The 27819-nt window shown below is 43.7% G+C and overlaps 2 protein-coding genes across 19 annotated transcripts in view; both read right to left on the minus strand.

Moving 5' to 3' along the window:
• SECISBP2 (SECIS binding protein 2) overlaps positions 1 to 9523 on the minus strand; it is a 40621-nt gene extending 31098 nt beyond the window's left edge. For 12 of the 18 annotated variants that reach the window (XM_059656353.1, XM_059656366.1, XM_059656361.1 and 9 more), the window contains exons 1-5: positions 9380 to 9523; positions 8116 to 8261; positions 2740 to 2986; positions 1821 to 1950; positions 378 to 604 (exon numbers count right to left, since the gene is read on the minus strand). In XM_059656353.1, the coding sequence (XP_059512336.1) occupies positions 378 to 604; positions 1821 to 1950; positions 2740 to 2986; positions 8116 to 8261; positions 9380 to 9415 (786 nt within the window). In that variant the 5' untranslated portion in view covers positions 9416 to 9523. Of the gene's footprint in view, positions 1 to 377; positions 605 to 1820; positions 1951 to 2739; positions 2987 to 8111; positions 8262 to 8946; positions 9091 to 9379 lie in introns of those variants that run through there. The other 6 variants (XM_059656351.1, XM_059656350.1, XM_059656352.1 and 3 more) reach the window with 6 other exon arrangements.
• Positions 9524 to 11867: 2344 nt separating this feature from the next.
• CKS2 (CDC28 protein kinase regulatory subunit 2) lies at positions 11868 to 18128 on the minus strand. Its single transcript, XM_059656369.1, has 3 exons — positions 17937 to 18128; positions 14116 to 14243; positions 11868 to 12200 (listed from the first exon to the last, which is right to left on the minus strand). Exons 1-3 carry the CDS (start codon positions 17993 to 17995, stop codon positions 12148 to 12150), a joined length of 240 nt encoding a protein of 79 aa, XP_059512352.1. The 5' UTR covers positions 17996 to 18128; the 3' UTR covers positions 11868 to 12147.
• Positions 18129 to 27819: the final 9691 nt, after the last annotated feature.

Consider the following 27819-nt stretch of genomic DNA (forward strand, 5'->3'; position numbering starts at 1 on the left):
GAATGCTCTTCACTGCAGTTACTATCGCTGAATTTGCTGTATCATTAACAAACGAGGTACAGATAAAAAGCCTGGAAAACCAGAAATTATATTATGTAGTTTTAAATACGACTATTTGGGTAAATAAAATCTTTTTGTCGGTATTGAAAAGTGCTGTCAGCACACAATGCTAGAAGTGTGACGCTAGAAGGGGGCCGTGCAACCAGCAGGATTCATGCTAGAATATTCTCCTGGACCTTTGACCTACCGGATGAAAGTAAGTGCACTAGGTGATTCTTTGAAAAGAATGACAGCATGAGGTGTCACGCGTCCCGTAAACCGTTCACACAGTGAAAGAGAAAGGGGGAAGGGAACAGAGGCGCGGAGCCTGCACTCACCTCTAACGCTGGAGCGGGTTTCACCGCTTCTCTCCCCAGGGACGTGTCTGTAGAGGCAGAGCGTGGAGGCCCCCACTTGGGCTGTTTTGGTGTCTCTACTCTCTCACTGTTCTCTGCACCCTGCAGTTTAGGAAAATCCAACCCGGTAAATTCAAACTCAGGTTTGGAGGCAGGTCCACACTTTCCAATGATTCTGGATTTCCTGTCTGTTCGTTTATGATAACCATCTGTATTTACAAATTAAAAGTAGAAGAAATTTTACTCAGGCTTAAGTTGCAGAATAGAAAATCTATTGCTATAGATGCAACACGTTATTGTCCAAACAGCCTAACTTTGCTAGTGCTATTAACCTTCTGTGTTACAGTATAAACATACATGACTGTAAGTCTGCTCTGGTTGGGCCACCAAGCAGAAAAACCAAAACACTGTAAATTTCAGGAGTAATTCTAAGGTTGATGAGATAGTTACTTTGGCCTGATTGTACATCTGGGCATTTTGATTTTTCTTAATACACATTTTAGAGTTTTGCAAATTTAAAGAGACGCTAACAAATTTCCTTTAAGTAATAAATGGTCCCTAATTTAGTTTGCTAGAACAAACTGGAGAGAAGTAGAATTGAACTTATAACCTCTGTCTTTTCTCCTTCAAATGCAAATAAATGACAATGTAGGTTGCAATGCATAACATCTCTGTGTTTAATTATAAGGCCAGAGTCATATAGTTAACTGCTCAACTTTCCTTTCACCTTTCCATGCACCAGACAGTTTGTAAGTGAAATCAATGCAAAGAGAAAAATGTATACACCAAGTCACATAAATGGCACCTGTAAATGAACGACAGGCCTTCCCCAGTGAGTACACCATCAGGAAGGTTTAAGTCCTCATAGAAACAGGGGATGGCTGTAACCAAACTACATTTGGAATTAAATTTCAGGGGGAAGAAGACCATGTCGAATCACTAACTTCTTCAGCCACAAACCAGAATGGTAGTTTTCAAGAGAGAACAGACAACACTTCCGGCATGGATAAAATCAGTGCCCTGAGCAAACACACTGCCTGGGGATGGGAGTTAGACAGAATTGCAGTCCCATCTACTGAGAACTCTTCCCACAGGACGCCAGAGCAGCTGCGTGAGAAAGGAGCGTGGCCAGGCACAGTACAGGGATGTGGTTGTGATCCGCTTTTAGGGACGGTTTGAGGTGTGTGGTCGTTACCTACCTGTTATGTAACCTTAGACAAGTTCTTGTGTAACACAAGGTAATAACACGTTAAGGGCACATCAGAGGCCACATGCCACAGGCCCCCGTCCCAGGAGGAAAGGCCTCCAGGATCCCACAGGAAGCCTGATGGCCTCAGCTTTTCACAATAAACCCAAAGAACAGCAACAGCAATGCCCTGGGTGGGTAGGGTGGGTTGACCTAAGACAAAACACAGAGTTCGTTACCTTTACCTGATTTCAAATTAGAGTCAGCACGAAAGGACAAACAATGTGAGCTTCTCACTGACTTTACATCAGATGATACAGGTCCATCAGCCTTTTTACCGGCAAACTTTTGCTCATCATATGTTTTTTTCTGCAGAAAACATAAAAAAGTAACATGAATTAGAAAAACTATAGTTGACCCTTGAATGACCAGCCTCCCAGCAATAGATAATCTGTGTGTAACTTCTGACCCTCCAAAACTTAATAGACTACTGTTGACCAAAAGCTTTACTGATAATATAAACAGTCAATTAACACATACATTGTATTTTACATGTATTATATCCTGTACTTTTACAATAAACTGCACTAGAGGAAAAAATATGTTAAGAAAATAGTAGGGTTTGCCTGCATGCTTTTTCAAAGGGTCGCAAATCTCCTAAAATTTTTCTAATACATTTATTGAAAAAAATCCACATATAAGTGGATCCAGTGGTGCATTTCAATCTTGTGTTATTCAAGGATTAACTGTACCGTTAGCCCAGCCAGTGGGCTCAGTGGTTGAGCGTCAACCTATGAACCAGGAGGTCATGGTTCCATTCCTGGTCAGGGCACATGCCCAGACTGCAGACTCGATCCCCAGTGTGGGGCGTGCAGGAGACAGCCAGTCAATGATTCTTCCTCATCACTGATGTTTCTCTCTCTCTCTCCCTCTCCCTTCCTCTCTGAAATCAATAAAAATATATTTAAAAAATAAAAACTGAAACAGGTTTAACATTGCAAATATATATTTAAGTATTGACAACTCAACCATTTTTTAAAAGGTTAGATCAAATAAGTTCTTAAGTACCACAAAAAAGCAATGCTTAAGTTAATGCAAGGATTGATCAATTCTTTTCATTTTTAATGCTAATGTGACCAAAACCACACACTTACTGACCTTAAACAGAGCTTTCGTGTCTTGTGGGAGAGGGCACACGTGCTCACACTGTGGCTTCGTCTGGAAACCTCGGTAATGACTGGGTTGGCTGTAATCATACTGGGAGCCAGGCACTGGGCAAATATTGTGTGCAGACTCCAGGGTGTAAGGAGAAGGGGTATATGGGTGAAGAGCCATCTCCGAAGATAAATACTGATGAGGAAATGTTGAAGCTCCAAAGGCCATATCCTCAGGATAGAGTGTCTGCCTGAATAAAACGGGTACATTTTAGTTACAGATTTCATACCACAAATCAGGGAGTTTAATATTCTATAATAAAACTGTTTTAACTTTTATTACTTTTGAGGCCATTCACTCTACACTGAAATGACTCTAATTACTAAAAGCTAAACGAAACCACTGAGCCTTTCTTTCTTATCCTGCAAAAACAGATGCTGACCTAGTTTTCTTTTTTCACTACTGAGCTGGAACACCCTCAACAGGAGCCTGAAGGTGCCCCAGTAGCTCTTCATTCTCAAGACGTCGAATATTCGGGAAAGACTCTCAGTGACCCTGGCCAAAGGGGCCATCCAGACCACCCTCTCTACAGAGGCTCCCACTGACCAAACCTATCCTCCATCCCACGCCCCGCAGGGCCTCTTCCCGCGGCCTGCAGACTTCCTGCTGCAGGCTTTGCGGCTCCCAGCCCACCACCTGTGTTCCCGACCTGCAGAGCCAGAGCTGCAAAGGGACGCTGCGTGCACACTGGTCCGGGAATTACAGACCCTGCTGACCAGATGGACACCATCTGTGAACACTGCCATGGCTCCAATTTGCTTGAGCTGCTAAACTAAACCAAAATACAATGTAACAGTGATTTTTTTTTTTTTTTAGCAAATACTGCCAGAGGATTCAACCATTTTGAAGCGAAAGTTCATACACTGACAAAATGCTAAAAAGCTGAGTTAAAACACAAATCATAACCTTTTCATTCCCACAAATAAGCACTAAATGTTTCTGTGGATTTCTACAGCTGAAAAATTTCTTGTAGCAAATCAATGAAATCCCAGTGCGCTGGTCCACTGAAAAGCAGGAGAACCCGAAGCTAATAACAAGACACTCTACATGACCTTCCACCCGTGTGACCGTCAGGAGATGCGGGCCCAGGTCCCAGCACCCTTACTAACGTCCCCGTTCTACTCTGCTGCGGGAGCCAGTCTACAGAGGGACCTGGAAGACACCCGTGAGGATGGGCACTGCTCTTGTTTCCATGCAGTACGTAATCACAGGCTGCCTGGTATCGCTGCCTATCCTATATAATAAAGAGCTAATATGCTAATTAGTCCAAACAGCAGAACGACTGACTGTCCGGATGACCTTCCGGATGTAGCGAGGGCAGAGCCCCTTGCACGAATTTTGTGCATCAGGCCTCTAGTTAATTCATGGTATTTTAAGGTTCGATCTTGTAAAATATTTTACTCATTGCCAATTTATTCTAGTAATGAAGCATTCTTAATTAAAAAACAAACAAAACTGGCTTTTGTCTGCCCCCCAGACCACTAGCTAGTGCTGCCCCTTGAAGAGGGAGACTGAAAACTGTCCTGTTCCTCAGACAGACACTACCCCTGGATATGACTCCCATTTTATTTTGTTTGATGCTCAGAAAATCTAACGGGGGTCAGACGAAGGTGAGAGATACCTGTTCTTCACAAGACGGGCAGAGAAGTTGGGTTGATAGGGAAAAAGTAACAAAGACTATCCCAAGCCCAAAATCTGGGTAAATGAACAGATCAATGAAATTTAGGTAAAGAAGAAAAGGGGGATAGATCCAATGGGGTTGTTTAAGAAAGATGGAAACATCGACTTAATTGTTCCACTTCTTCATGCATTCATTGGTTGATTCTAGTATGTGCCTGGACCAGGGATCAAACCTGCAACTTTGGCTTATCAGAACAATGGTCTAATCCAGGGGTCCTCAAACTACGGCCCACGGGCCACATGCAAATACAAATACTGTATTTGTTCCTGTTTTGTTTTTTTTTACTTCAAAATAAGATGTGTGCATAGGAATTTGTTCATAGTTTTTTTTTTAAACTATAGTCCGGCCCTCCAACGGTCTGAGGGACAGTGAACTGGCCCCCTGTTTATAAAGTTTGAGGACCCCTGGTCTAATCTAACCAATTGATCTACTTGGCCAGAGCCCCAGAAGTGGTTTTGAAGGCTGTTGTCATCCAGAAAATTTCCACCTTCGAGTTAGTAGACCTTCCTTGCTTTGTGTCCCGGCTCTATCACAACCTAGTTTTCCACTTTGAATGTCTCATCACTGGTCCTTCTTTCTCTGGAAAGATATTTCTCTTTCCATCCAAGGTAAATACAGTTATTTGCAGAGAACAATACAAAACACAAAAGCTCACAGAGACAACTCACAGCATCCGTTGGGACTTCAAATGGCTTCCTGTAAAATCCCAGTCGCCACAAACTGCCCAGATGAGCCTTCAACGTAACGACACCATCTCCTGTATGCCCACCTTCTCATTCGGCACCCGCTTGATATCAGCGCTCCACTCGGCCAGGTATTTGTGCAGGACGTGCCCATCCTCAGCTCCACCTCTCCTTGCCCCATCCCCACCACGATCCTGAGTCTCCAGGACCTCCTTCCTGCCATGCTGCCACCGCGTCTGCATGCCATGGGCGAGGCCTGCCCCTCCATCACATCACTAGAAAGCTTCTCTGGCCTGGACTTGCAAGGCCTGCCCACTTCTTGCTCTCACCCACCTCCCAAAGGCTCCTCTAGGCATGGCTTCCTCTGCACTCCATCTAACCTGTCACACTCATGAGCCCAAACCTCTCATCACTGCTCAGGGTTTGCATCATTTCCACTTAATAGCTCACTCCCCCCCCCCCCCCATCTGGCACATATAAACCCAAAACTTAACATCTGGTCCCCGAACCAGCCCACTTCCAACTTGTGTTCTCATGAGTGATCCCACGAGTCTTTCTAGGTATTCAACTGGAAACTGCTTTACACCTTTCCCACCAACACCCTAGGGACAACCATAGAACTCTTTCTTCTTACAGCAGGTCTCCATGTATTTTCTTCTGTTTCCCATGTCTGGAACCCAGGCAAAGTCTTCAAGTCCCTCTCCCTTAAAGTCAAACCAGAATCCAGAAGTGAACCCAAAAGCTCCCTATTTCGTACTCACCAAACCTAAACTTTCAGCTGTACTATGTAGGCTTTTATTTATTTATTTTAAAATGTTTTTATTTTTTTAGAGAAAGGGAGAGAGAGAAACATCAATGTGTGAGAGAAACATCAATTGGATGCCTCCTGCATGCACCCCAACTAGGAATTGAGCCTGCAACCCGGGCAAGTGCCCTGACCAGGAATAGAACTGACAACCTTTTGGTGCAGAGGACAATGCTCAACCAACTGAGCCACACTGGCCAAGGCACTAATTGTCTAATGGTGCCCCCTTAACAAAAGGAACTCACTCCTCTGCTGTCTTCCCAACACATCTTTTACCTGTTCCCTTCAGTCAGGCCAGCACCTGTCAGGGATCCAGCCACTCCTCCAGCCACCAAACTGATCTGCGCCATAGTGTCAGCACTGCTAGTTCTCAAAGCTGGCAGGTTTTACCTTAAAAGCATCACTTGGGCATTGTGACTTTTCACAGCATATACAAGATGCTGAAAATGCTCAACAAACTCTTGCCAACAGCAATAGCAGCCTTCGGACATACAACTGAACTCAGGTGAAAAGAACTGAGTGCTGATTCTGATTGTGGTGTTACCTACCTGAATAACTTTGGAAAAGCAAGTCTAGCCTCAGTCTCATGTGTAAAAATAACACTACCTCCCTGTCAACCTCACGGATGTGACAAGCATGAAAAACCATATACAATACTCAAACAAAATACAACAGAGAACTTATTTTGTCTGCATAGCCTCTATCTGTTCATTACACAATAAATAATTAGTACTTTCCAAATGGGCAATTCTATATACCAGAATACTTCTACTGATATTTGTCTAGTCTGTGGCATAAACTGAGAGAAGATTGGTACATTTTCTTTAATTTCTACCAGTTCAAGTCTATAAAAAAATTGACAAAGAGTACAGCTCATGAGGTAGTCATTCCCCTTATCATCTAGCACTTTCCATATAGTAGTCTGTCAATAATTAACTCCAACTGAATAAATGAAGTCCCTTTGAGTGCACTGTTAGACACGGGAGTTAGACAAAGTCTGTAAAAGGTTACTCCCCTCCTTTAAAGGGATGTACAGAATTAGATTGTTATAGTGGAACTAAGAGGAATGTCTGTTATGGAAAAGGCTACTCCCTTTTCTTACAGCAACAACATATCTCCATTTAAACGAAATCTGACTAGAGCAATGCACTTCTTAACCTACAATAGAATTGACTAGGTAATCCCTTCTCGAGTACTTAAAGTCTCCCCAATTCACCCCCACTTTAAAGTCTCTTCTTTCTAACCGTGTCCCTTTGATTTCATGACCCCGTTGTCCCTAATTGTTTTCTTGCAAGTCAGGAATATTGTCAGCCAATCTTTTCCTTAGTTATAAACAATTAAAAAACAAAATCAAAGCTAAAAAGGATAAGGGGTTAAGAAACATAATTTTTAAATTAAGAACTGCACAACCTTGAGCCTCGGATCGGTCATGTTCAAGTTATCGTCAGGACAGGACGTTGCTTTAGATGTTTTCCACCTTTATTTTGAGTTACTAAAATCCCACCCAGCAGATGGCTTAGAGGCCTCGTCACTGAGATGCATTTTGTATTAATTATGTGAACCACCCAAAATAGGGAACAACTCAAATGAGAGCCATGCCAACATCCCTTTACAAACAGGGCAATTACAGTGGAAAGCGTGGGCATGCCTACCAAAGACCTTCATCACATACAGGCAGGTCTTCAACTTTTGTCAAAAAATACGGCTTCCTTCAGGCAGGTGTGGCTCAATGGTTGAGCATCGACCTATGAACCAGAGGTCAAGGTTCCAGATTCCTGGTCAGAGCACATGCCCTGGTTTCAGGCTAGATTCCCAGTAGGGGGTGTTCGGGAGACAGCCGACCAATGATTCTCTCTACTCTTGGATGTTTCTCTCTCTCTCTCCCTCTCCCTTCCTCTCTGAAATCAATACCAATGCATTTAAAAATTTTACCCAAAATACTGGAGTGAAGAGAAAGAAAAGGAGAGCCGAAACCTCCGTTTCTGCTGCAGGACACACTGAAGTTGTGCCACCGGCGCAGACCCTGCTTGGTGAAGGAGCCTCTTCTCGGAGGACTCCAACGTGTTAGCTACGGCGTGTTTCACAGCTATTCACCATCAAAGCCAAGAAACAAAGCCTCAGGGAGGGCAGGTGTTTGTAAGAATACATACTCAGGCACAGGCAGCTCCTGAACGCAAGGATAGTACGCGGCTGCACAGCTGGGGAACACGGGTGCTTCTGAAGACTCTAACCATGCCACACTGAGCCCAGCAAATTTGGGGACAAACGGTTTGACATCTGCTGACAACTTGATGCCCTGAGGGGGGAAAAGGAGGTTATAGCTACATATATTATGAGATCAACCAAATGTAAACAAACAAAAAAACCAGTGGCTCCTTCCTAGCGGCTCCTGGAAATAAATGCTAATCTCAGTGCTGTTGTTCAAGTAACTCTGCCTTATACTGAAGATAAGCATTTGCTAACAATTTCTCCCCCAATGCTTTTTTTTTTAAGAGAATAGTTATTGTTTAAATCCTCACATGAGGATATGCTTACTGATTTTAGAGAGGGGGGGAAAGAAGGCAGGGAGCAAGCGAGGGAAAGAAACATCGATGTGAAAGAGAGCATGGCTCAGCGGCACCTCCCCCTTCTCCCCCACCACCGGGGACCAAACCTGCAACCCTTCGGTGTACAGGGCGATACTCCCCTCCGGGGCCCCATTGCTTTTAACTGGAAAAGCCAGTCTACCAAATATTAAAAGTGAAAAATAAGGACACCAATTAAATGGGAGTAAAATTCTGCCCAGATTATACAGTAGGACCGCAAGTGGTGTTTCCTTAGCTTCAAACTCGGAAAAGGGGCGTTGTACCCCCTTCGGCTGTACCCAGGGATCCGCCGGATCGTAGCACCGCCGGCAATCACACCCACGGGATGCTTACCTGCAGCACCCAAAACACACCGCGAGTTCATTTCCACTGAATTGCTCAAAGCATTACACAAACCATTTGTTTTGTTTTGTTGAAACGCAAAAGTCATTTTGCTAGAAAATCGACCACCAGAGGAACATGGGAGTAAAACGAGATCTGGGTCCTAGACGCGTAGTGACAGGTTTACTGCCACTGGCAGCTCTTGCGCACGCGCTCCGCCGTCTGAAGCCACTGCGCGCCGGGCGCCGGCGAGAACCCGCTGCGACCGAGGGCGGAGACTCCGCCTCTACCGCGCTCGAGCGAGAACTTCCACAAGCCCCGCCCGGCCCGAGCGGCGGCCGAGCCGAGCCGAGCCGGAGCCCGCGCGGCCCTCCCTCCGCGGCCTCCCCTTGACGGCTCCCTGCGCACCCGGTCAGCGGGGCGGCGTGGGCGCCGGGCTGGGGAGCTGGCCGCCCGCCCCTGCGTTCCGCGGCCCCCACACCTCCGGCTGCCCGGCCGCCGCCCTCACCTCGCCCGCGGGCTCCCGCGGCCCCTCCGACGCCATGGCCCGCGGCTCGGAGGCGTCCCGGCCCCGGAGGCCAGCAGCCGCCCCGTCGGCTGGGCGGACTAGCGCCGAGCGCTCGCCCACCCTCTCTCCACCTTCCGGGCGGACGCCAGGAAGTGCGTCACAGAAACGCGCCCAGGCCAGCCCTGCTTCCGGCGGGAGGTGCCCGCGGCGGGCGGGGCGGCTCTGACCCCGCGTGTACTGTTCTGCAGCGGCGGTGGGAGCGCGCGGGATGCGCGCGGACACGACCAGCGAGGAGCCCACACGGTGGGAGGCACCTGGGGCGGGCGGGGCGGGATGCGCGAGGCTGGGGACCCGGGAAGTGCACACCCGCAGCGCTGCAGCCCTGGAAACCGACTTGGTGTCCTAACTCCCAGCCACGTAAAGCGCTTCGGAAGTAACCACAGGATTTAAAACGACTCCGTTCTTCCCAACAATGAGGCATTGGCTACTGGGAAAGGCAGAGATGGAGTAGTAACCTGGTTTACGTGGGAGAACAGTGCCGTCACAGGGAAGCAGTAGGGTGAGACATGGACGCTGGGCCTGGGGCCCGCGAGGTGGGGGAGGCTGCGGAGTGGGGCGCCCGGAGGAAGCTGCAGGCATTAGATTTAAGGCTTGCTGACAGTGTAGGCTGTTTCACCCATAGGGTTTGATTCTAGGAAACCTGTGCCTCGCACTGAGAAGGGTTGAGTGACTACCAAGTATTTCAAGCAGGAAAAATGCAGATAGCTCTTTCTTAAGGTTTTCTTCTGCTCGGGTCCCACAGGTTAAACATGCTTGGACACACCCAAAACCCCAGGGTCTGGAGAGGGCTAGGGTTTGGCCGTAGTAATCAATGGCGGAGCCTGGGGACAGGGGACTTCTCCGCTTCCTCTGTGTTCTTCGGTCTGCCCTAGATGCAGTGCTTGCTTAGCAATTCTGGCATCGTTCTGTTGGCTTGCTGTGGGGACCCTGTTTAGAGTGCACCGGCTGATCAAGGCTACTCTGAGCCTGGGACTAGTAATCAGAATGTTCAAGGCTGAGATACCATACACATACCACACACAGGTCCAAGGACTATGTGCAGGTGCACAGCAAGCACAACTCTCAGGGTCACTGCACTTCTGTAACCCAAATGACTGATGTCATTGTTGGCAACTGGCCTTCCGCTAAGGCAGTGATGGTGAACCTGTTTTACTATGGTTGCAAAGATCAAAAAATGTCTATGTGACACGGCACCAGAGTTGTTAGGGTTTTTCAAAATGCTGACACGCCGAGCTCCAAAGGTTCGCCATCACTGCTCTAAGGAGTATAATACATGTCATTGACCAGCCAGTGTGCTAGGTCAGGCACAGGGGATGTAGCTACCAGAGGGAAGCCAGAGAGAAGCTGCTGAGCCGGACAGCATGCGGCTGCTCCACTAATAGCTGTAGGTGCAGAGGCTGTTAGAGGTGCTACTGCTTTGTGGGAAAGCTGTATCAGCCGCTGTGCAGCTACCTGTACAGGACTTACTACGAAGAACTGATTCATCTGATGGCTATACGGCCACTAGCTCCTACAATAGACTCACTCTTATACACCCACGATTTCTCATAGCTTCTCCGTCTGAGACCCAGCAGAGGGGCTCGGACCGACACCTGTAACTAGTGAGAAGATAAAGGAGGAACTTGGACTAGAGTTCCTAACAGTTAGTGTAGCAAATAGGGTTCGAGAAGGGACCTACTTGGGCACATTTGGGAAGAATTTTAGAATAAATGGACCCAGAGCTCTGGATGTTTCTGACACTTGCTAACCCTGGACTTCTAGTGGATGGGTTCCCGGGGGCAGGAAGTTCTAGACTGCTCCAGTCTTTACTGTGCTCATGTGTAAAGGCACCCCTTTCTAAAGAGACAGGACCACCAAACTTCAGTCTTATATTTACCACAGCTCATTTAAAAGGATTCTTCAGCATACCAATGAAGAGAGACTGCATTAACTTTAAATTATTTCCCAAGCAGCTAAAAGGCAATTTACAGTCACAGAATACATATGGAATGGAAGTTGTGGTGTTTTTTTAAGGGTGCTTTTGAACTTTCAAAAACGCTGTGATATTTTATAGGAAACAACCCCACCTGGCAAATGGAAAGGGAGAAACAGGGCTAAGTGGTTTCTCCCAAGGCCACTAGATGTGGCCGATCTTAGGTAAGTGGAAGCTGCCCAGTGTATTGAGTTGGACTTCTTTTTGTTCAAGTGGAGATTCTAGACAATTCTCTGTGAACTAGACTAATAACAGAGCTATAAAATCTACTTTAGTAAATTTATCCCTAGTTCTTGGTTTCTTCATTAGTAAATTAAATGGTACCCTCATCAACAAGCTATTTTAAACCCATTTAAAGTAAATTTATTTGCTCAGGACTAAAATTGTAAAACTGAAACCATCTAACCTCTACTGATGAATTAATCTTAAAATAAAGTTCAAATAACTTCACAGTGATAAATGCAACATACAAACTTTATTAAACAAAAGTAACAGGTAAAGTCAAACAGGCACTTATATTTAAGAGAAAAAGTAACTAGAAGAAATTTTATCTTAAACACCTTACAGTAACCTACTTGTAGTTGCATTTAACTGAGCTCTGTTGCTGTGAAGAATACAGCTCATGCACAGGTATGGATGAATGATTTGTACATTTTTCAAGTATTCACTGAATACTACTTATATACACATATACATTAAATTTGAAAAAGATATAATTGACGATCCCCAGATATCTTCATTTTTGTTGATCTTTTGGAAGAGGTCGTCTAAAGAGAAGAATATGTGGCTCTGTGGAAAGAGAATGTTTTATATCATTTTAATATAACATGGTTAATTTTCACTCAGAATTCAAAGAATTCTCAACTGAACCAAAATAAAGTAAAATAAATCTATGGTCAATTAAAGTTACTTATTGAGGTAGCTAAAATGAATTTTGCTTCTGAGTCACTGTCCAACAGTAAACAGAAGAAAACCTGGCAATGAGACTATTTCCCCAGTGTTTACTCACCTTGGAGAAAAGGGATGGTAAATTGAGAAACTACTTTGGAAGAATGGTTTTTACCTTTGGACTCTCAATTACAGTGAGAAATAAAGAGAAAAGTTATCTGTGGGGCAAAGACACCTAACACCTCATTCAAAAACCACCAGCTTATAAATCTGCATGTCTCAGGGATCCAGTTAAGTTCCTCGATTGCTTTTGCATTATCTGGAGAAACACCTCTTGAACTCTAATATGAGTACATGCCCTAATCCCAAGAAAGTTGTGTTTCTTAAGTTTTTTTCTTAAAAATTTTATGTGGTTGTAAGTTTTTGACGCTGCTGCTTTTCTTTAATAAAAGTGGAAAACGAGATAGCTTTAGTTGCAGTTCTGCAGCATGTCTTCGTATTCTGTTGAAAGCATTATAAATCCTTGAAGTTAGATTTATTGATATCCCATAAATAGAATATAACCCCACAAAGGTTTAGTTTAGTACAGTGGTTCCCAATCTTTTTTTTGCCATGCCCCACCTAAGCATGTCTAAAATCCTGATCTCTCCCCCCCTCACATGACATATACTTCTTCTTATTCAAAAAATGAACTATTCACGTTAGGAAGCCTAAAAGGCCATTAACTTGGTCTACACAAGCTTCCAACCAAAGAACATGGCATCCATGAAAGAGAAAAAAGAACAGTTGAAGTAGAGGAAGAAATCACTAAGAAACTGTTTAAAAAAGTAATAATATGAAGTGATATGAAAAAATAGCAAATAAAGTTTCAAAACATATAATAGAGAATTGAAATGCATAAATACGCCACTATATATTTATATACTGTATATGAGGCCCCTAGAACCATATGGAATGCAAAAAATTCACTGTTAACTCATTCTCAAATTGCCTCCCTTAAAAATTAAATTGCCCCCTTGTGGGGCGTGTGCCCCACATTGGGAACCACTGACTTAGTATGTGGAAAACTCTGGTAAATACCACTTAATTAACAAGCACTCATAAATTTGAGTTCACTGGCTATGTTATCTCATTGAATCTTAAATATGGTTGATACCAATTATCCTTTGATAGAAGGCTAAAGGAAAAGACAAATCACTTCAAATTGCATAAATTTCTATACATAAAACTTAAAAATAAGTTCTTAGTGTTTAAAGATGGGATACCATAATTCTAAAAATATTTATGGCATAATCTTTAAGGTATTAACAATGACACAAATCTATATATATAAAAAGCCGGGGACTGGAATGACCAGGCAACTGGTTGCTATGCCACCCACTGCAGCCAGTGAACCGCCTGAACAGGGGGTGGGGCCGGCCAGCCAATCACTAGCAGCCCCTCCCCTCAGCTGGGCCAACCCTAATGGGGCAATTGGGGCCGACTGGGGCAGGCCTGGCCCCGATCCACCCCATTTGGGGCCGGGCCAGCCAGACCCCACCCATGCACAAATTTGTGCACTGGGCCTCTAGTTTAAAAATAAAACAGAACAGCTTATATTTTGACTCAAGTGACATTTTGCAGGAGAGAAAAATGCATTATTTTAATTTTGGTATTTAATATAAAATTGGAGTAGGGAGGAAAAGAAATCATTCATTCAAAAATAGTTAACTTTTATCAGTTACTTTAGGATATCATTGAATACCAATATTACTAAAAAGTCAACAACCAAAACTGCTACTATTCAGTTAATGCTTTCCCAAATAACAAAATTTACCTGGCTCATGAATCATGTAATGAACCCAGCCAAGACTCTGTTGGACACCAAGTCTCCTCCACTCCTCTTCTGACATCAGATGGGTTTTGGGTACTTGTTTGGAAAGTTCTCTGGGTAACATGACATGCCTGTTGAAAGACAACCAATGTAACCAAGTATTAGTGTTCTGTTTGTAAATAAATATGCCTTTTTTACAATTATGATCACTTTACACATGCATCTTTAGAATACTTAAAATTTGAGTTTTTTTGTCCTCAATGTTCTTGAAAGCATATTATGTGAAATGGTGTCTATCGTGAGGACTATAATCTCCACTACCTTTAATTCTGATGTTAGGAAGGTAAGACTATGCAGTCCAAACCTAGAAGGCATTTTATTTAGGATTTCTTTTTCCCCAGCAGAGGTTTGCTAGTTGTCTCAATGTTCTTCAGGAATAGGACCCCTATAACTAAACTGGACATACACTCATGAAAAAAATAAAATAAAAATTGAGATTTCCTTGCAGCTATCTCTGGTCATGTGACTAAGTCCTGGGCAATAGGCTATAAGCAGAAAATAGACAATTTATGGAAAGTGTCCTCAAAAGCAAAAAACGTGCCCAATTCTTTTTCTCTTTCCTGTTGATTGTGAAGCAGACTGACCTGATCGGGGAGGAGCTACAGAAGCCATCTAAGACCACAGAAGCAACTGCAAATTGAAGATGGTCTCTGATTAGAGCTATCACCTGAGCCTCATGTAGCCTTTTACATAAGGAGAAAAAAAAGCCTCATTTGTTAACAGTTAATTTGGGTTTCCTATTACTCAACATTGTAGATCTGTAGTAGATACAAATCCTTGTATACTCCAGAAAATGCTTTATACTTCGTTTAGAATCAAAAGCAAAAAAACACTTCAGCTTTCCATTAAGTTACTGACTTACACCCAAAACTTGTTTGTGTGTGTGTTTTTTTTAGGAAGGCATGCAATATTCTTCTGTCAAAACATACCAATACATCTTTGCTAAATTCTTAAACACAAACCTTCACTCCTCCTCCTCCTCCTCCTCAATTGTAATAAAATTATCTTTATAGTATTTCTATACCTGTGAATCATAGCTTGGGGGTGAGAAGGGGCAATCTGATTACTTTCTGGCGCACAGGAAAAGTGAACCCATCCATAAGACTAATCTTTCATCAACCTAGACTGTGGGTGGTTTGTTAAGTACCAATTTCATATTATTTAAATAACAAAAGTGAGCCTAATACAGTTGTATTATGTTGTTAGACTGTCATGAGGTCAAGCCAAATTATGCTTACTATCATAGTTGGTTAAAATTTCACCAATTCCTGTGAACTACATGGTGATCAATACCAGCTACCTCCATTCACTCCTAAAATGCTGCTTTAACATCTACTTTTAAGGTTTTGCAAATAACCAGTTATCTTATTTCTATCACATTGTTAGTCTCAAAGAAAATTTTGCACTAACTAGATCTGTACAGTGGGTCCTTGACTTACGAGTGTCCCGACTAACGAGTTTTTTTGAGATACCAGCTGTCTCTCAGCCGATTTTTTGCATTGAGTTGATAGAGTAATTTGAGTTAACGAGCTCCGAGCTCAGTTTCGGAACGAATTAAACTCGTAAGTCAAGGCCCCACTGTACTCTTATTAAGTATACCTACATAAATGTATCAACATGTTATTTAGAAAAAAGTGACAACCCCTACCTTCTCCAGAAACCATAGAAACAGGCTCACCATCAAGATGTTTGATTATAAAGGAACAATTTATAATAAGTAGCTTCAAACTAGTAAGAAAATTCTACCTATAGTTCACTTCATGGAGATGTTTTCTAACTATGTGTAAGAAAAATTACTTCCAAAACTCAATGTTTACTTCAGTATTATGGGCTTTTCATGGAGGAAAGTAAAGACAAATATAAACAACAAAGGTGCTACAAAATGCAATTCGAAAGTAGTTGTGGATGGGATTTTTAAAATACTAACATACAGCGTTTATAAATTTAAATCCATACAATCTTATAATACTTGTCCCAAGTGTTACTTAACAGAACTAAGCCTTGAAGTTCATTGACAAAGTTAAGTAAAAGAAATAGGAAATTGCCTTAGCCGGTTTGGCTCAGTCAACAGAATATTGGCCTACAGACCAAAAGGTCCGGGGTTCAATTCCGACAAGGGAACATCCCTGGGTTGCAGGCTCTATCCCCCGCCCTGGTCGGGGCGTGTGCAGGAGGCAACCAGTTGATCTCTCACATTGATCTTTCTGTCTCTACCCCTACCTTCCACTCTCTCCAAAAATCAAGGGAAAAATATCCTTGGGTGAGGATTAATAAAATTTTTAAAAATTTAAATTAACTTTTTTTAAAAAAAGGAAATTAAGTTTGCATTCACAAAAGAAAAAAAAATCAAAGATGTAGATAATTGCATACTGGCAAAAATAAACACTTGAAATCCACATTGCATGCTGCACCACCATATACAAACTTCCCTAGAATCACACCTCTGATTGTATTACTAATTATCGATGTGCCTTTAGAAGTATCTCTGAAGATTAATCACGGTTCTGCTCCTATAAAGGCAAGTGGCTTGGTCAAGAAAGATCGTCATCTTTAATTAATAATGGTTTAGAATAGATCACTTCAATTATGACAGGATTTTCTTCTACAGATTAATACACACAAACCACCAAGTAAATTCGGCTTATTTAGTGCTCAATGATTGTTGGTTTATTGAAACTAAAAAGTAAACTACTGCCAGAAGACCCAAAAAAGGTCAGTTTACTTGGAGCCCTGTTTCAGAATTAATTTTCCAGGTTTAGATGGGTAATACGGTTTCCATTCTGCCCATTACTGTCTATGGCCGCTGGGCTTTGTGCCATCATATCACAGGAAACTGTGTAGTATGTAGTTACTATGTAAAAATAAGATAATCAACTTCCTATTTATATCCAGAACGGCAGCGTCTTCTGGTTGGAGAATAGGAAACAATGCAGGATTACTAATCTCTAAAACTCTCCGCTTTTCTTCTAAGAATATAATTTCCCAGGAGAGAGCGATGCGCCGAACACACTGTCCTTTCTTCCTGACCAGCCTTCTCAGCGATCCAACTGGAAGGGCCGCGGGCGAGGCTCCCGGCGCTCCCGGAGGGCGGGTCGCCGAGGCCTCGGGAGCCACGCCCCAGGAGGGCAGACCAGCCAACGGAAGCCGCGTTCCTGCCTCCCGCAAGGCCAGGTGCTGATTTCACAGATTAACTTAGCAACCAAGACTCCGCACCCCAGCTCCCCCACAGCGAAGTGTGGCCGGAGCACCGGCTGGAAAAGGCGCCCGACGTCCACCCGAGCTCTCAGTTTAGTCAGAAAAGCAAGCCCCTTGAATAATTCCCTCGGTCACCATGGCTAACGCTCTAAACGCTACGTAGGTCACCCAATAAACACTTTCAAACCCCAATCAATGCCAAGTTTTCGGGGGTTCCCCCTCAAGGTCACTTTTAGTATCATTAACAGCAAAAGCAAAAAAACACACACAAAAAACCCCCACGTATTTCCTCTACGTAAACGGAGCCCAGAGGGCCGACGCGCCAGAGGCCGAGGACCCGTCTGGCTTTAAGGCGGCGGCTTCGCACCAGAAGCCGCCCGGTCCGCGCCCCTGCCTCAGCCGTTTCACCCACCGAACAAAGAGCGGCGGCCGGTGCGGCCTGCGCAGGAGAGGAGAGGGGCGCTCGGCCCGACCAGCCCCCACTCAGCTCCCGGCGGACCGCAGCCCGACTTCCGGCCTCACCGAGCCGGCGGCCGCCCTAGCTGAGGAGCCCGCGGGCCGGCGCTCACCGGTACTCGTAGTGCTCGTCGAAGTACTTGTCTGAGTAGTAGATCTGCTTGTGGGCCATCCTGCCAGCAGAGGAGCGCCGCGGAGGGCAGCCACGGGGCGGGAGCAGCGGGCGCAGCGAACCAACCGTCCGCGTCCGGCCGAGGAAACGACTCGACTGCAACCAACCGACCACAAGCGGAACGATCTCGGTTTGAATCCGACAGCCCGCCGCTGATTGGAAGGCGACGCCGACCAATCACCTTTTGTGCAAAATGCGGTAAGGCGGAGCCGGCTGCCAACCTATCGGCACCGCGACTCCGCGACGTAGACTCCCAGGATCAGCCACTCAGAAGCCTGTTGCGAGGTTACCCCAGGGAAGAAGTAGATGATTGGCATGGCCTGGAGGCGGGGCGCTCCCTTACGTAAGAGCGTATGGAAGGGCGGAGACGGGGACGTTGAGGGCCCCAGGGCGCGTGCGTAGGGGTTTAGAACGTTCCTGGTCCGCGGTGCCGTTAGGCCGGCGAACCTGCGGGCGGAACTGGTGAGATGTCGCGAGGTTTGGCGAGACCGGGGCGGGGCTGCCCGCCGAGCCGTCGCTGGTGGGCTGGCGCAATACCCGGATGCCTGGCCGGGGTGGCGTGCCCCAGGTCTGTGGGAGGTGGGCGAGCAGCATGGCCACGCTAGACCGAGGGAAGCCCGGGCTGGGGGAGAGAGGAGACCAAGTGGGTTTGGTGGTAGGGGCGCGGGGAAGCCCAGGTTGTGCCGCGGGGGACGTTCCCGCAGGCGGCCCGGTGGAGCGCTGGCGCGGAGGCGGGCCCAGCCCAGAGGCCAGGCGTTGGGAAAAGGTGTTCCCGTGCCGTGCGCACCTGGGATAGCAGCCCCGAGGGCAGGCATGTATGTGGGTGCTTTTCTAGTGTCGGATCCTAAAATAATGCTTACTGTGGGCGGGAAGGGTCAGGCTCAGGAAGGCCTGCATGGCCGTCTCGCAAACGCAAAGACCAAATGAACCAGGAAGGATGGTCTGAAATTAACACTTCAACGAAAAGCAGTTCCTAGGGGCAGCCCCGTCCTAGGCCGGTACCTGCCCGACAAAGGCCAGTATCTTTAACCGAGCCGATTGTCTGCGTCTAAGGTAACGTACCTGTGGGCGGTCAGGGTCACTTGTCAATCCCCTTTTCCGGACCCCTCAGGGCAAAACCAAGTGTGCCTGGGGGCCTGGGGCCGAGACCTAAAGACCTAAACCCCGTCATTGCTGCTGTCATCAAGGTAAATGTTGACTGTCAGCCGTCCCGCGCCCACCCAATGCCAGAGGTGCCCCCTTGCTTCCGCCCCTAATCCGTCACCCGGACTGCATGGAGCCCACCCGCCTCTCCCCCTCCGACTGAATGTGCACAACAAGGCGAAACACCGCCAGTCCTTCCTTGAGACTGCTCCCTGGCAGTTGTCGACAGTTTGGCCCAAATAAACGCACAAAAAGTCTTTACAGGTTTGAATTGTGTGTGTTTTTTAAGTTAACACTTATGTACATTGAGATTGAAAGTGTTGTGGGTTTTTGTGTGTGTGTTTTAACTTCTTAGCTCTTAGTATTGAAACCTAAGTAAAGTTGCTGGAAGAAAAAAAAAGCCAAGATGTATAGTGGTTCTTTTTAGGTAAGGGACGTGAGCATTTTAGTATTTTTCACGTTTCCCAAATGAGCATGTGTTACTTCGTAGTACCTGGAGCTTGATTCGGCTTCAGTTGCACAGGTGAGAGCACAGATGGGCCCGCACCCCCAGCCCCAGGGGGCCTCCCCCCAGCCTTCCCTCCTCGGGCCTCCCGGTGCCCAGCCCCTGCTGGCCCTGGCAGGCCCGCCGGGCTCTGGTCCGCCCCACGTGGGCTGTGGCCACTTGCCATAGCCGGTGGAGAGGCCTGCCTTGTTCGCCACCCTGTATCCAGAACAGCAGGCCCTGGCACGCGATGAGCACTGAATTTTAAGTAACGGTGATGGACGCCTCAATAACTGGGCGTCATTCTGTGCTGTAAGGGTGGAGATGTGAATAAACTGCTAAGGGAGGTGATTAAGGAAGTCACGAACTTTCTGGCAGACGCTGGGAAAGAAAAGCTTCCTCGGAGATGTATTTTTGGAGAGATGTATCGGGGAACATTTCAATCAGAAAAGTGCAATAGTATAATCAAATCCTGTGTACCAATTACTCAGGTCAGCAATAAACGTTTGCCCATCTTGTTTCATCTATTTCCCTCTTTTTTGATAGAATATCTTTAAAAAGATCCCAAACATAATGCCCATTTACTCTGAGATGGTACTTTTGTGCCTGTCTCTGTCCTTAGAGTGTACATCCCAAGTTTTTAAAAATGTTTAGCACCATGTCATTATACTTACACTTTCTCATTATTCTCTGACACCTCTTTTAGATTGATTCCCTGATCGCATGCCTTTTTATGGAGGATTGGTTTAGATCTACATCTAAACTTGGGCCAATATATTGAATTTGTTCTTTGTCTCTTTTAATCTAAACAATCCCCCCTGATACCACCTTTTCAAATACGGATTTATCAGAGAAACCAAGTCATTTTTGCCTGTGGGACATTCCACGAGCTGTATTTGAGTAATTGCTTTCTTGAGAGGTAATTTACTTTGTTTTTCCTATAATCTGCTATCTAGATCTAGGTTAATACAACAAGAATTTGTCCAAATCCATTTAGGAAGTAAGTGACAGACTCAGAATTGAGCCCAAACGGTCCCTACTCCAGCGTTAGGCCTCTTAACCTATTGTATACTGTCTCTTGTCTTCAATAGAGAGGTTGGCACTGTGCAGGCATGAGGAAACATGCTATATGCAGAGAATGCCGAATGGATTTGGTGTAGTCATGGAAAGAAAAGGGGGAAGCGAATCTGGGAGGATACATGCGGTAAACAGACGAATGGCCCCCTAAAATGTCCATGTCCTAATCCCTGGAACCTACAAATATGCATGTATTACCTTACATGGCCAGAGGGATTTTGCAGATGTTAAATTAAGGATCTTGAGACAGGGAGATTATCCTGGATTATAGGAAGGGACCCAGTTGGTATCTCAAGGCTCACAGAGTGACGTGACCAGTGACCAAGGAATATAGGCAGCCTCTGAAGCTGGATAAGGCAGGGAATGGATTATCCTCTAGAGTTGACCACTGCTGACACCTTGATTTTAGCCGAGTAAAACCTATTTTGGACTTCTGATGTCTGGAACGGTTGAATGATTTGTGCTGCTTTAAACCACTAAATTTGTGGTAATTTGTTAAAACAGCCGTAGGAAACGAATATAGTTGGACTAGACTGGGAAAGGATCATTGGACTCCTTGCTGAGACAGTTGGTCATTCTGATTACTGTAGGGCTAGCTACATTAGCTAATGTTCTCAGCAAGGAAGTGGCATAATCGGATTAGATGTGACAAAGGTAATGAGAGGAATGTGGAGGATGGGAGTGGAAGGAATTGCCTTAACAGGGAGCCCCTATTAGAAAGTTATTGCAAAAAACAAACAAAACTATTACAGGTCCCGTCAGTGTAGCTCAGTTGAGTGTCATCTTGTGCACCCAAAGGTCAAAGGTTGTGGGTTCGATTCCTGGTAGGGGTGGGTACGGGAGGCAACCAATTGATGTTTCTTTCTTTTCCTCTCCCATGCCCCATCCCTCCTAAAATCAATAACAGTTTTTTAAGAAAGTTATTTCAGTTGATAGAATGAGTATGAGTAGGAAGGGACAGATCTGAAATTTCGAAGCTAGAACCAAGAGAAATGGGATTTCTGCTGCCTTTTTTTTTTTTTTTTTTTTTTGATGTGGGCTTTTCAAATGGGCCTTGTTTTTACTTTGAAATGGGAGGTTTTTTTGGTTGGTGTTTACATGATAATAAGACAATTGGAAGGCTAGCACATGCTCCAGTTATTATAAATCTCCAACATACACCTGGAACTTCTCTACCCCACTAACACACTATTTGTGCAGTGACAAAGGTCAGTGGTGCCAGGGCAGAGCGTCTTTAGTCAATACCAGTGGTCAGCAAACCGCGGCTCGCGAGCCACATGCGGCTCTTTGGCCCCTTGAGTGTGGCTCTTCCACAAAATACCATGTGCGGGCGCACACGTACGGTGCGATTGAAACTTCGTGGCCCATGTGCAGAAGTCAGTTATCGGAAAGGAGATAGACGAAACAAGTATACAAGACGAGTGTGGATGGGAGAGTTGGCAGGGGTCGACCTCAGCGAACGTACCTCAATCAGATTGAGGACGTTTTTAGCAAAGGCCAGCTTAGGAGTACCCCTGATTAAGTTAATAACAATGTACCTACCTATGTAGTTTAAGTTTAAAAAATTTGGCTCTCAAAAGAAATTTCAATCATCGTACTGTTGATATTTGGCTCTGCTGACTAATGAGTTTGCCGACCACTGGTCAGTACCACTGGTTCTGATGTCAGCCATGACATCGTTCGTCTGGTTTTACTGCTTCTCTGGGCCTGGAGTTGAAACCAACTGAGGCCTAGGTGTTATCCATAAGGGCTAGTGCGTAAGGGAGTGGTCCTGTAGGGCCTGCATGGGAGTCCCATGAGGCCACTATTGGGGCCCCTTGTTTGTCCTGTAAGTTGGTCTACCACATGACTAGGACATGGGAGGGAGGGAAAGGTCAGGGGAGGGAGGGAAAGGTCAGGGGACGGTGGAACCCAATGACTAGCTAGGGGAGGAGAGGTTACCCTCGGGGCAGGTCCTTGTTTTCCCAGGTTTGCCCGTTGCTGGCACCCATGGGCTTTATGCCCTGGATCTTCTGTACCTGGCCCATCCTTCTTGCTCTGCTCATGTCTGCCTAACCGCCTACCACAAATTTACTTGATCAAATTTTAACTTTTCTTATTGAAATGTCTTCTGTTACTTTTTTCATAAGTGAAAAATTGAGTTCGACTAACAATTTTAATTATGTATATGACTGTGGAATGGTTCTTATAAAATTACTGAGAGATGGGAATGGAAGAAGAGAAGCTGTGAAAGAAAATCACTTGTAAGAGCACTGTTTCTCAAGTTAGGTTCCATAGACCCGAAGGGCCCTCAAATTCTCTGCCAGACTTTAAGATTTTGCATTTTAACTCATTCTGCATCATGTGTATGACTGCTTTTTCTTTTCTTTTCAATCCTCACCCAAGGGCATGCTTATTGATTTTAGAGAGAGATGAAGGGAGATAGAAAAATCCATGTGAGAGAAATATTAATTGGTTGCCTTCTGCACTTGTCCCAACTAAGGATCAAACCTGCAACCCAGGTTTGTGCCCTTGTGCCCTGACCAGGGATGGAACCTGCCAACTTTTGTTATATGGACAATGTGCCAACCAACTGAACCACACTGGCCAGGGCCATCTGTATGACTTTTAAAAAATTGACTGATTTCATAGAGAGGAAGAAAGAGAAACATCTATGTGACATCAATCAGTTGCCTCCCTACTGGGCATCGAACCCAAAACCTGGGTATGTTCCCTCACTGGGAATCGAACCCGTCACCTTTTGGTATATAGGACGATGCTCCAACGAACTGAGGCATAACAGCTAAGGCTGTATGACTTCTTAATTGCAGAGCCCAAACTTGTTTTTTCTTCCTATTAGTCCTCATTTAATTGTTATGGGTCCATGAAAATGAACAAAGACTTGTGGACAAAAAGGGGGCCACATACTAAACCTGATAAGCTCAGGGGAGGCCTGCATGGAGGCCTTACAAACTCAGAGACCTAAAGTAACCCCATAGGATGGTCTGAAATTAAAATTTCCTGACTAAAAGCAAGTCATAGCAGGAGTCTTGTCCTGGGATTTTATCTTCCCGGACAGGTCAGTCTTTACCTTAACTGAGCCTGTCTGTTGTCTTTTTTAAATGATTTTTTAATTAAATCTTTATTGTTGAATGTATATGTGTCCCCTTTTTCCCTCATTGACACTTCCAGCCTGCTCCCCTCCCCCGCCCCAGACCTACACCACCCTATTGCCTGTGTCCATGGGTTATGCATATATGCTGCATACAGGTTCTTTGGTTGGTCTCTTCCCACCCTCCCTCGCGTTCCCTCTGAGATTCTTGAGTCTGTTCTGTGCTTCTGTTTCATTGTTTTAATTTGCATCTCTCCGATGATCAGTGACTCTGCAGATTTTTTTCATGTCCCTTGGCCATCTGGATGTCCACTTTGTAGAAGTGTCTATTTAGGTCCTTTGCCCATTCTTAAATTGGATTCTTTGTTTCCTTTTGTAAAGTTGTATGAGTTCCTTATATATTTTGGATATTAACCCTTTATCAGATGTATCATTGCCAAATATGTTCTCCCATACAGTGGCCTCCCTTTTCATTTTGTCGATAGTTGCTTTTGCTGTGCAGAAGCTTTTTATTTTGATAGAGTCCCATTTGTGTATTTTCTCCTTAATTTCCTTTGCCCTGGGAGACATATCTGTAAACATATTGCTACGAGAGATGTCTGAGATTTTGCTATCTATGGTTTCTTCTAGGATTTTTATTGTTTCACAATTTAGATTTAAGTTTTTTATCCATTTTAAGTTTATTCTTGTGTATGGTGTAAGTTGGTGGTCTAATTTCATTTTTTTTTGCATGTATCTGTCCAATTTTCCCAACACCATTTAGTGAAGAGACTGTCTTGACTCCATCATATGCTCTGCCTCCTTTGTCAAATATTAATTGAGTGTAATGCCTTAAGTCAATTTCTGGGGTCTCTGTTTTGCTCCATTGATCTATATGCCTATTCTTGTGCCACCCAGACTATTTTGAGTACAGTGGCTTTGTAGTATAACTTGATATCTGGTATTGTGATTCCTCCAACTTTGTTCTTTCTCAAGATTCTTGCGGCTATTCGGGGTCTTTTGTGGGTCCGTATAAATTTTTGGAGTATTTGTTCTAGATCTGTGAAATATGCTGTTGGTATTTTAATAGGGATTGCATTGAATCTGTAGGTTGCTTTGGTTAGTAAGGACGTTTTAATGATGTTAAGTCTACCAATCCATGAACACAGTATATTCTTCTACTAGTTTATATATTCCTCTCTCTCTTTTTTTTAATATATATTTTATTGATTTTTTACAGAGAGGAAGGGAGAGAGATAGAGAGTTAGAAACATCGATGAGAGAGAAACATCGATCAGCTGCCTCCTGCACATCTCCCTCTGGGGATGTGCCCGCAACCCAGGTACATGCCCTTGACTGGAATCGAACCTGGCACCCTTCAGTCCGCAGGCCGACGCTCTATCCACTGAGCCAAACCGGTCTCGGCCTCTCTCTCTTTTTTCAACATCCTGTAGTTTTCCGAGTACAAGTCTTTTACCTCCTTGGTTAAGTTTATTCCTAGGTATCTTAATTTTTTTGTTGCAGTGGTAAATGGGATTGTCTGTTTAGTTTTCCTTTCTGAGAATTCATTATTAGTGTATAAAAAAGCCATCAATTTCTGTGTGTTTGTATCCTGCTACTTTGCCGAATTCATTTATTAAATCTAGTAGTTTTTTGGTGGAATTCTTAAGTTTTTCCTATGTACAATATTATGTCATCTGAGAATAATGGAAGTTTTACTTTCTCCTTTCCAATTTGGATGCCTTTTATGTTTTCTTGTCTGATCGCTGTGACTAGGACTTCCAGTGCTATGTTGAATAAGAGTGGTGAATGCCTGTCTTGTTCCTGTTCTTAGGGGAAATGATTTTAGTTTTTTTCCTATTGAGTATATGATATTAGCTGTAGATTTGTCATATATGCCCATTATTATGTTGAGATATGATCCCTCTATTCTCACTTTGGTGAGAGTTTTTATCAAAAATGGATGTTGGATTTTGTTGAATGCTTTTTCTGTGCCTATTTAATATGATCATGTGATTTTGCCTTTCAATTTGTTTGTGATGTATCACGTTTATGATTTATAAATATTGTGCTAGCCTTGCATCCTCAAAATAAATCCCACTTGGTCATGGTGTATAATCTTTTGAATATATTGCTGGATCTGATTTGCTAATATTTTGTTGAGGATTTTAACATCCATGTTCATCAGGGGTATTGGCCTGTAATTCTCTTTCTTTGTAGTGTCTTTATCTGGTTTTGGAATTAGGATAATGTTGGCCTCATAAAAAGAGCTTGGAAGTATTCCTTCCTCTTGACTTTTTTTTTTTTTAAATAATTTGAGGGGTATAAGTGTTACTTCTTCCTTGAATGTTTGGTAAAACTCACCTGTGAAGCCATCTGAACCAGAGCTTTTGTTTGCTGGCAGTTTTTTTTTTTTTTTATTACTGCTTCTATTTCATCAGTTGTTATTGGCATAGTCAGGTTTTCTAATTCTTCCTGATTCAGTTTTGGCAGATTGTATTTTTCTAGGAATTTGTCCATTTCATCTACATTGTCCAGCTTGTTGGCATATAGTTGTTCATAGTATTTTCTTACAATCCTTTGTATTCCTATGGTGTCAGTTGTTACTTCTCCACTTTCGTTTCTGATTTTATTTATTTGGGTCCTCTCTCTGTTTCTTGATGAGTCTGGCTAGTGGTTCATCAATCTTGTTTAATCGTTTCAAAGAACCAGCTCTTGATTTCATTGCTTTTTTTGTTTGTTTTAGTCTCTATGTCATTTATTTCTGCTCTAATCTTTATTATTTCCTTATTTCCACTTACTCTGGGCTTTTCTTGTTCTCTTTCTTATTCTTTAAGTTGTAGGGTTGAATAGTTTATTATTAATTTTTCTTGTTTTTTGAGGTAGGCCTATAGTGCAATGAACTTCCCTTTCGAGACTGCTTTTGCTGTGTCCCAGAGACTTGGCTTTGTTGTGTGTTCATTTCCACTTGTTTCCAAGAAGTTTTTTATTTCTTTCTTGATCTCTGTGGGAACCCATTCATTGTTTGATAACATGCTGTTTAGCCTCCATGTGTTTGAATGTTTTTGAATTTTTTTTACTGTAGCTGATTTCTAATTTCATTCCATTGTGATCTGAGAAGTTGCTTGTTATAATTTTAATCTTCAACTTTGAGAGACTTGTTTTGTGTCCTAACATGTGGTCTATCTTTGAGAATGACCCATTTGCACTTGAAAAGAATATATATTCTGAAGCTTTAGGGTGACATGTTCTACAAATGTCAAATCCATCTGATCCACTGTGTCATTTAGAGTCACTGTTTCCTGTTAACAGTGAAGTCAGTGGTGTGTTAAAGTCCCCTACTATGACTGTATTGATGTTAATCTCTGAAAGTCCTCCAGAAGTTTTTTTTTTATATGTTGAGGTGCTTTTATATTAGGTGCATATATGTTTACCAGGGTTATATCCTCTTTAGTATTATGTAGTGACCTTTGTTGTTTCCTGGGATGGCCTTCATTGTGAAGTCTATTTTGTCAGATATGAATATTACTACCCCAGCTTTATTTTTCATTTCCATTTGCATGGAATTTTTTCTCATCCCTTCACTCTCATTCTGTGTGAGTCTTTTCTTTTTTTATCTTTTCATGAAAAGTATTTGACTTTATTAATACTCAGATAAGTATAAATTGAAAAAGTGTAATTTCAAATTAAACTTTAAAGTTAATGTATACTGACTACAAAGTTTGTGAGGAGATAGGCACTTACATTTACTGGGAATATAAGAATTTATGCAGTAGAGGTTGATAAACTGTGGCCTATGGGCTAAATATAACTTGCCTACATACAGTCCTTAAGTTAAGAATGGTGTTTGCATTTTTAAATGGTTGAAGAACTGTGGTCTTATTTAACTCTGAATGGCCTTTAATTAGCTTATGCTGCAGACTTGAAAATGTTTCAACCTAAAACTGTAAGGCAAAACTACTTATATGTGAAACTTAAGCTCTGACAAAGTTATTTCTTTTTTTTAAATAATTCTTTATTGCTGAAAGTATTACACATGTCCCTCTTCTC

Source organism: Myotis daubentonii, chromosome 11, assembly GCF_963259705.1.
Source record: "Myotis daubentonii chromosome 11, mMyoDau2.1, whole genome shotgun sequence".
Lineage (NCBI taxonomy): Eukaryota > Metazoa > Chordata > Mammalia > Chiroptera > Vespertilionidae > Myotis > Myotis daubentonii.

Excerpts from the sequence above, each read along its gene's own strand:
- CKS2 (XM_059656369.1), bottom strand. The coding sequence starts at position 17,995 with ATGGCCCACAAGCAGATCTACTACTCAGACAAGTACTTCGACGAGCAC. Across the intron at positions 14,244-17,936 it reads GACGAGCACTACGAGTACCG|GCATGTCATGTTACCCAGAG; the intron begins GTGAGCGCCGGC and ends GTCTTTCAACAG. Across the intron at positions 12,201-14,115 it reads TTACATGATTCATGAGCCAG|AGCCACATATTCTTCTCTTT; the intron begins GTAAATTTTGTT and ends CTCTTTCCACAG.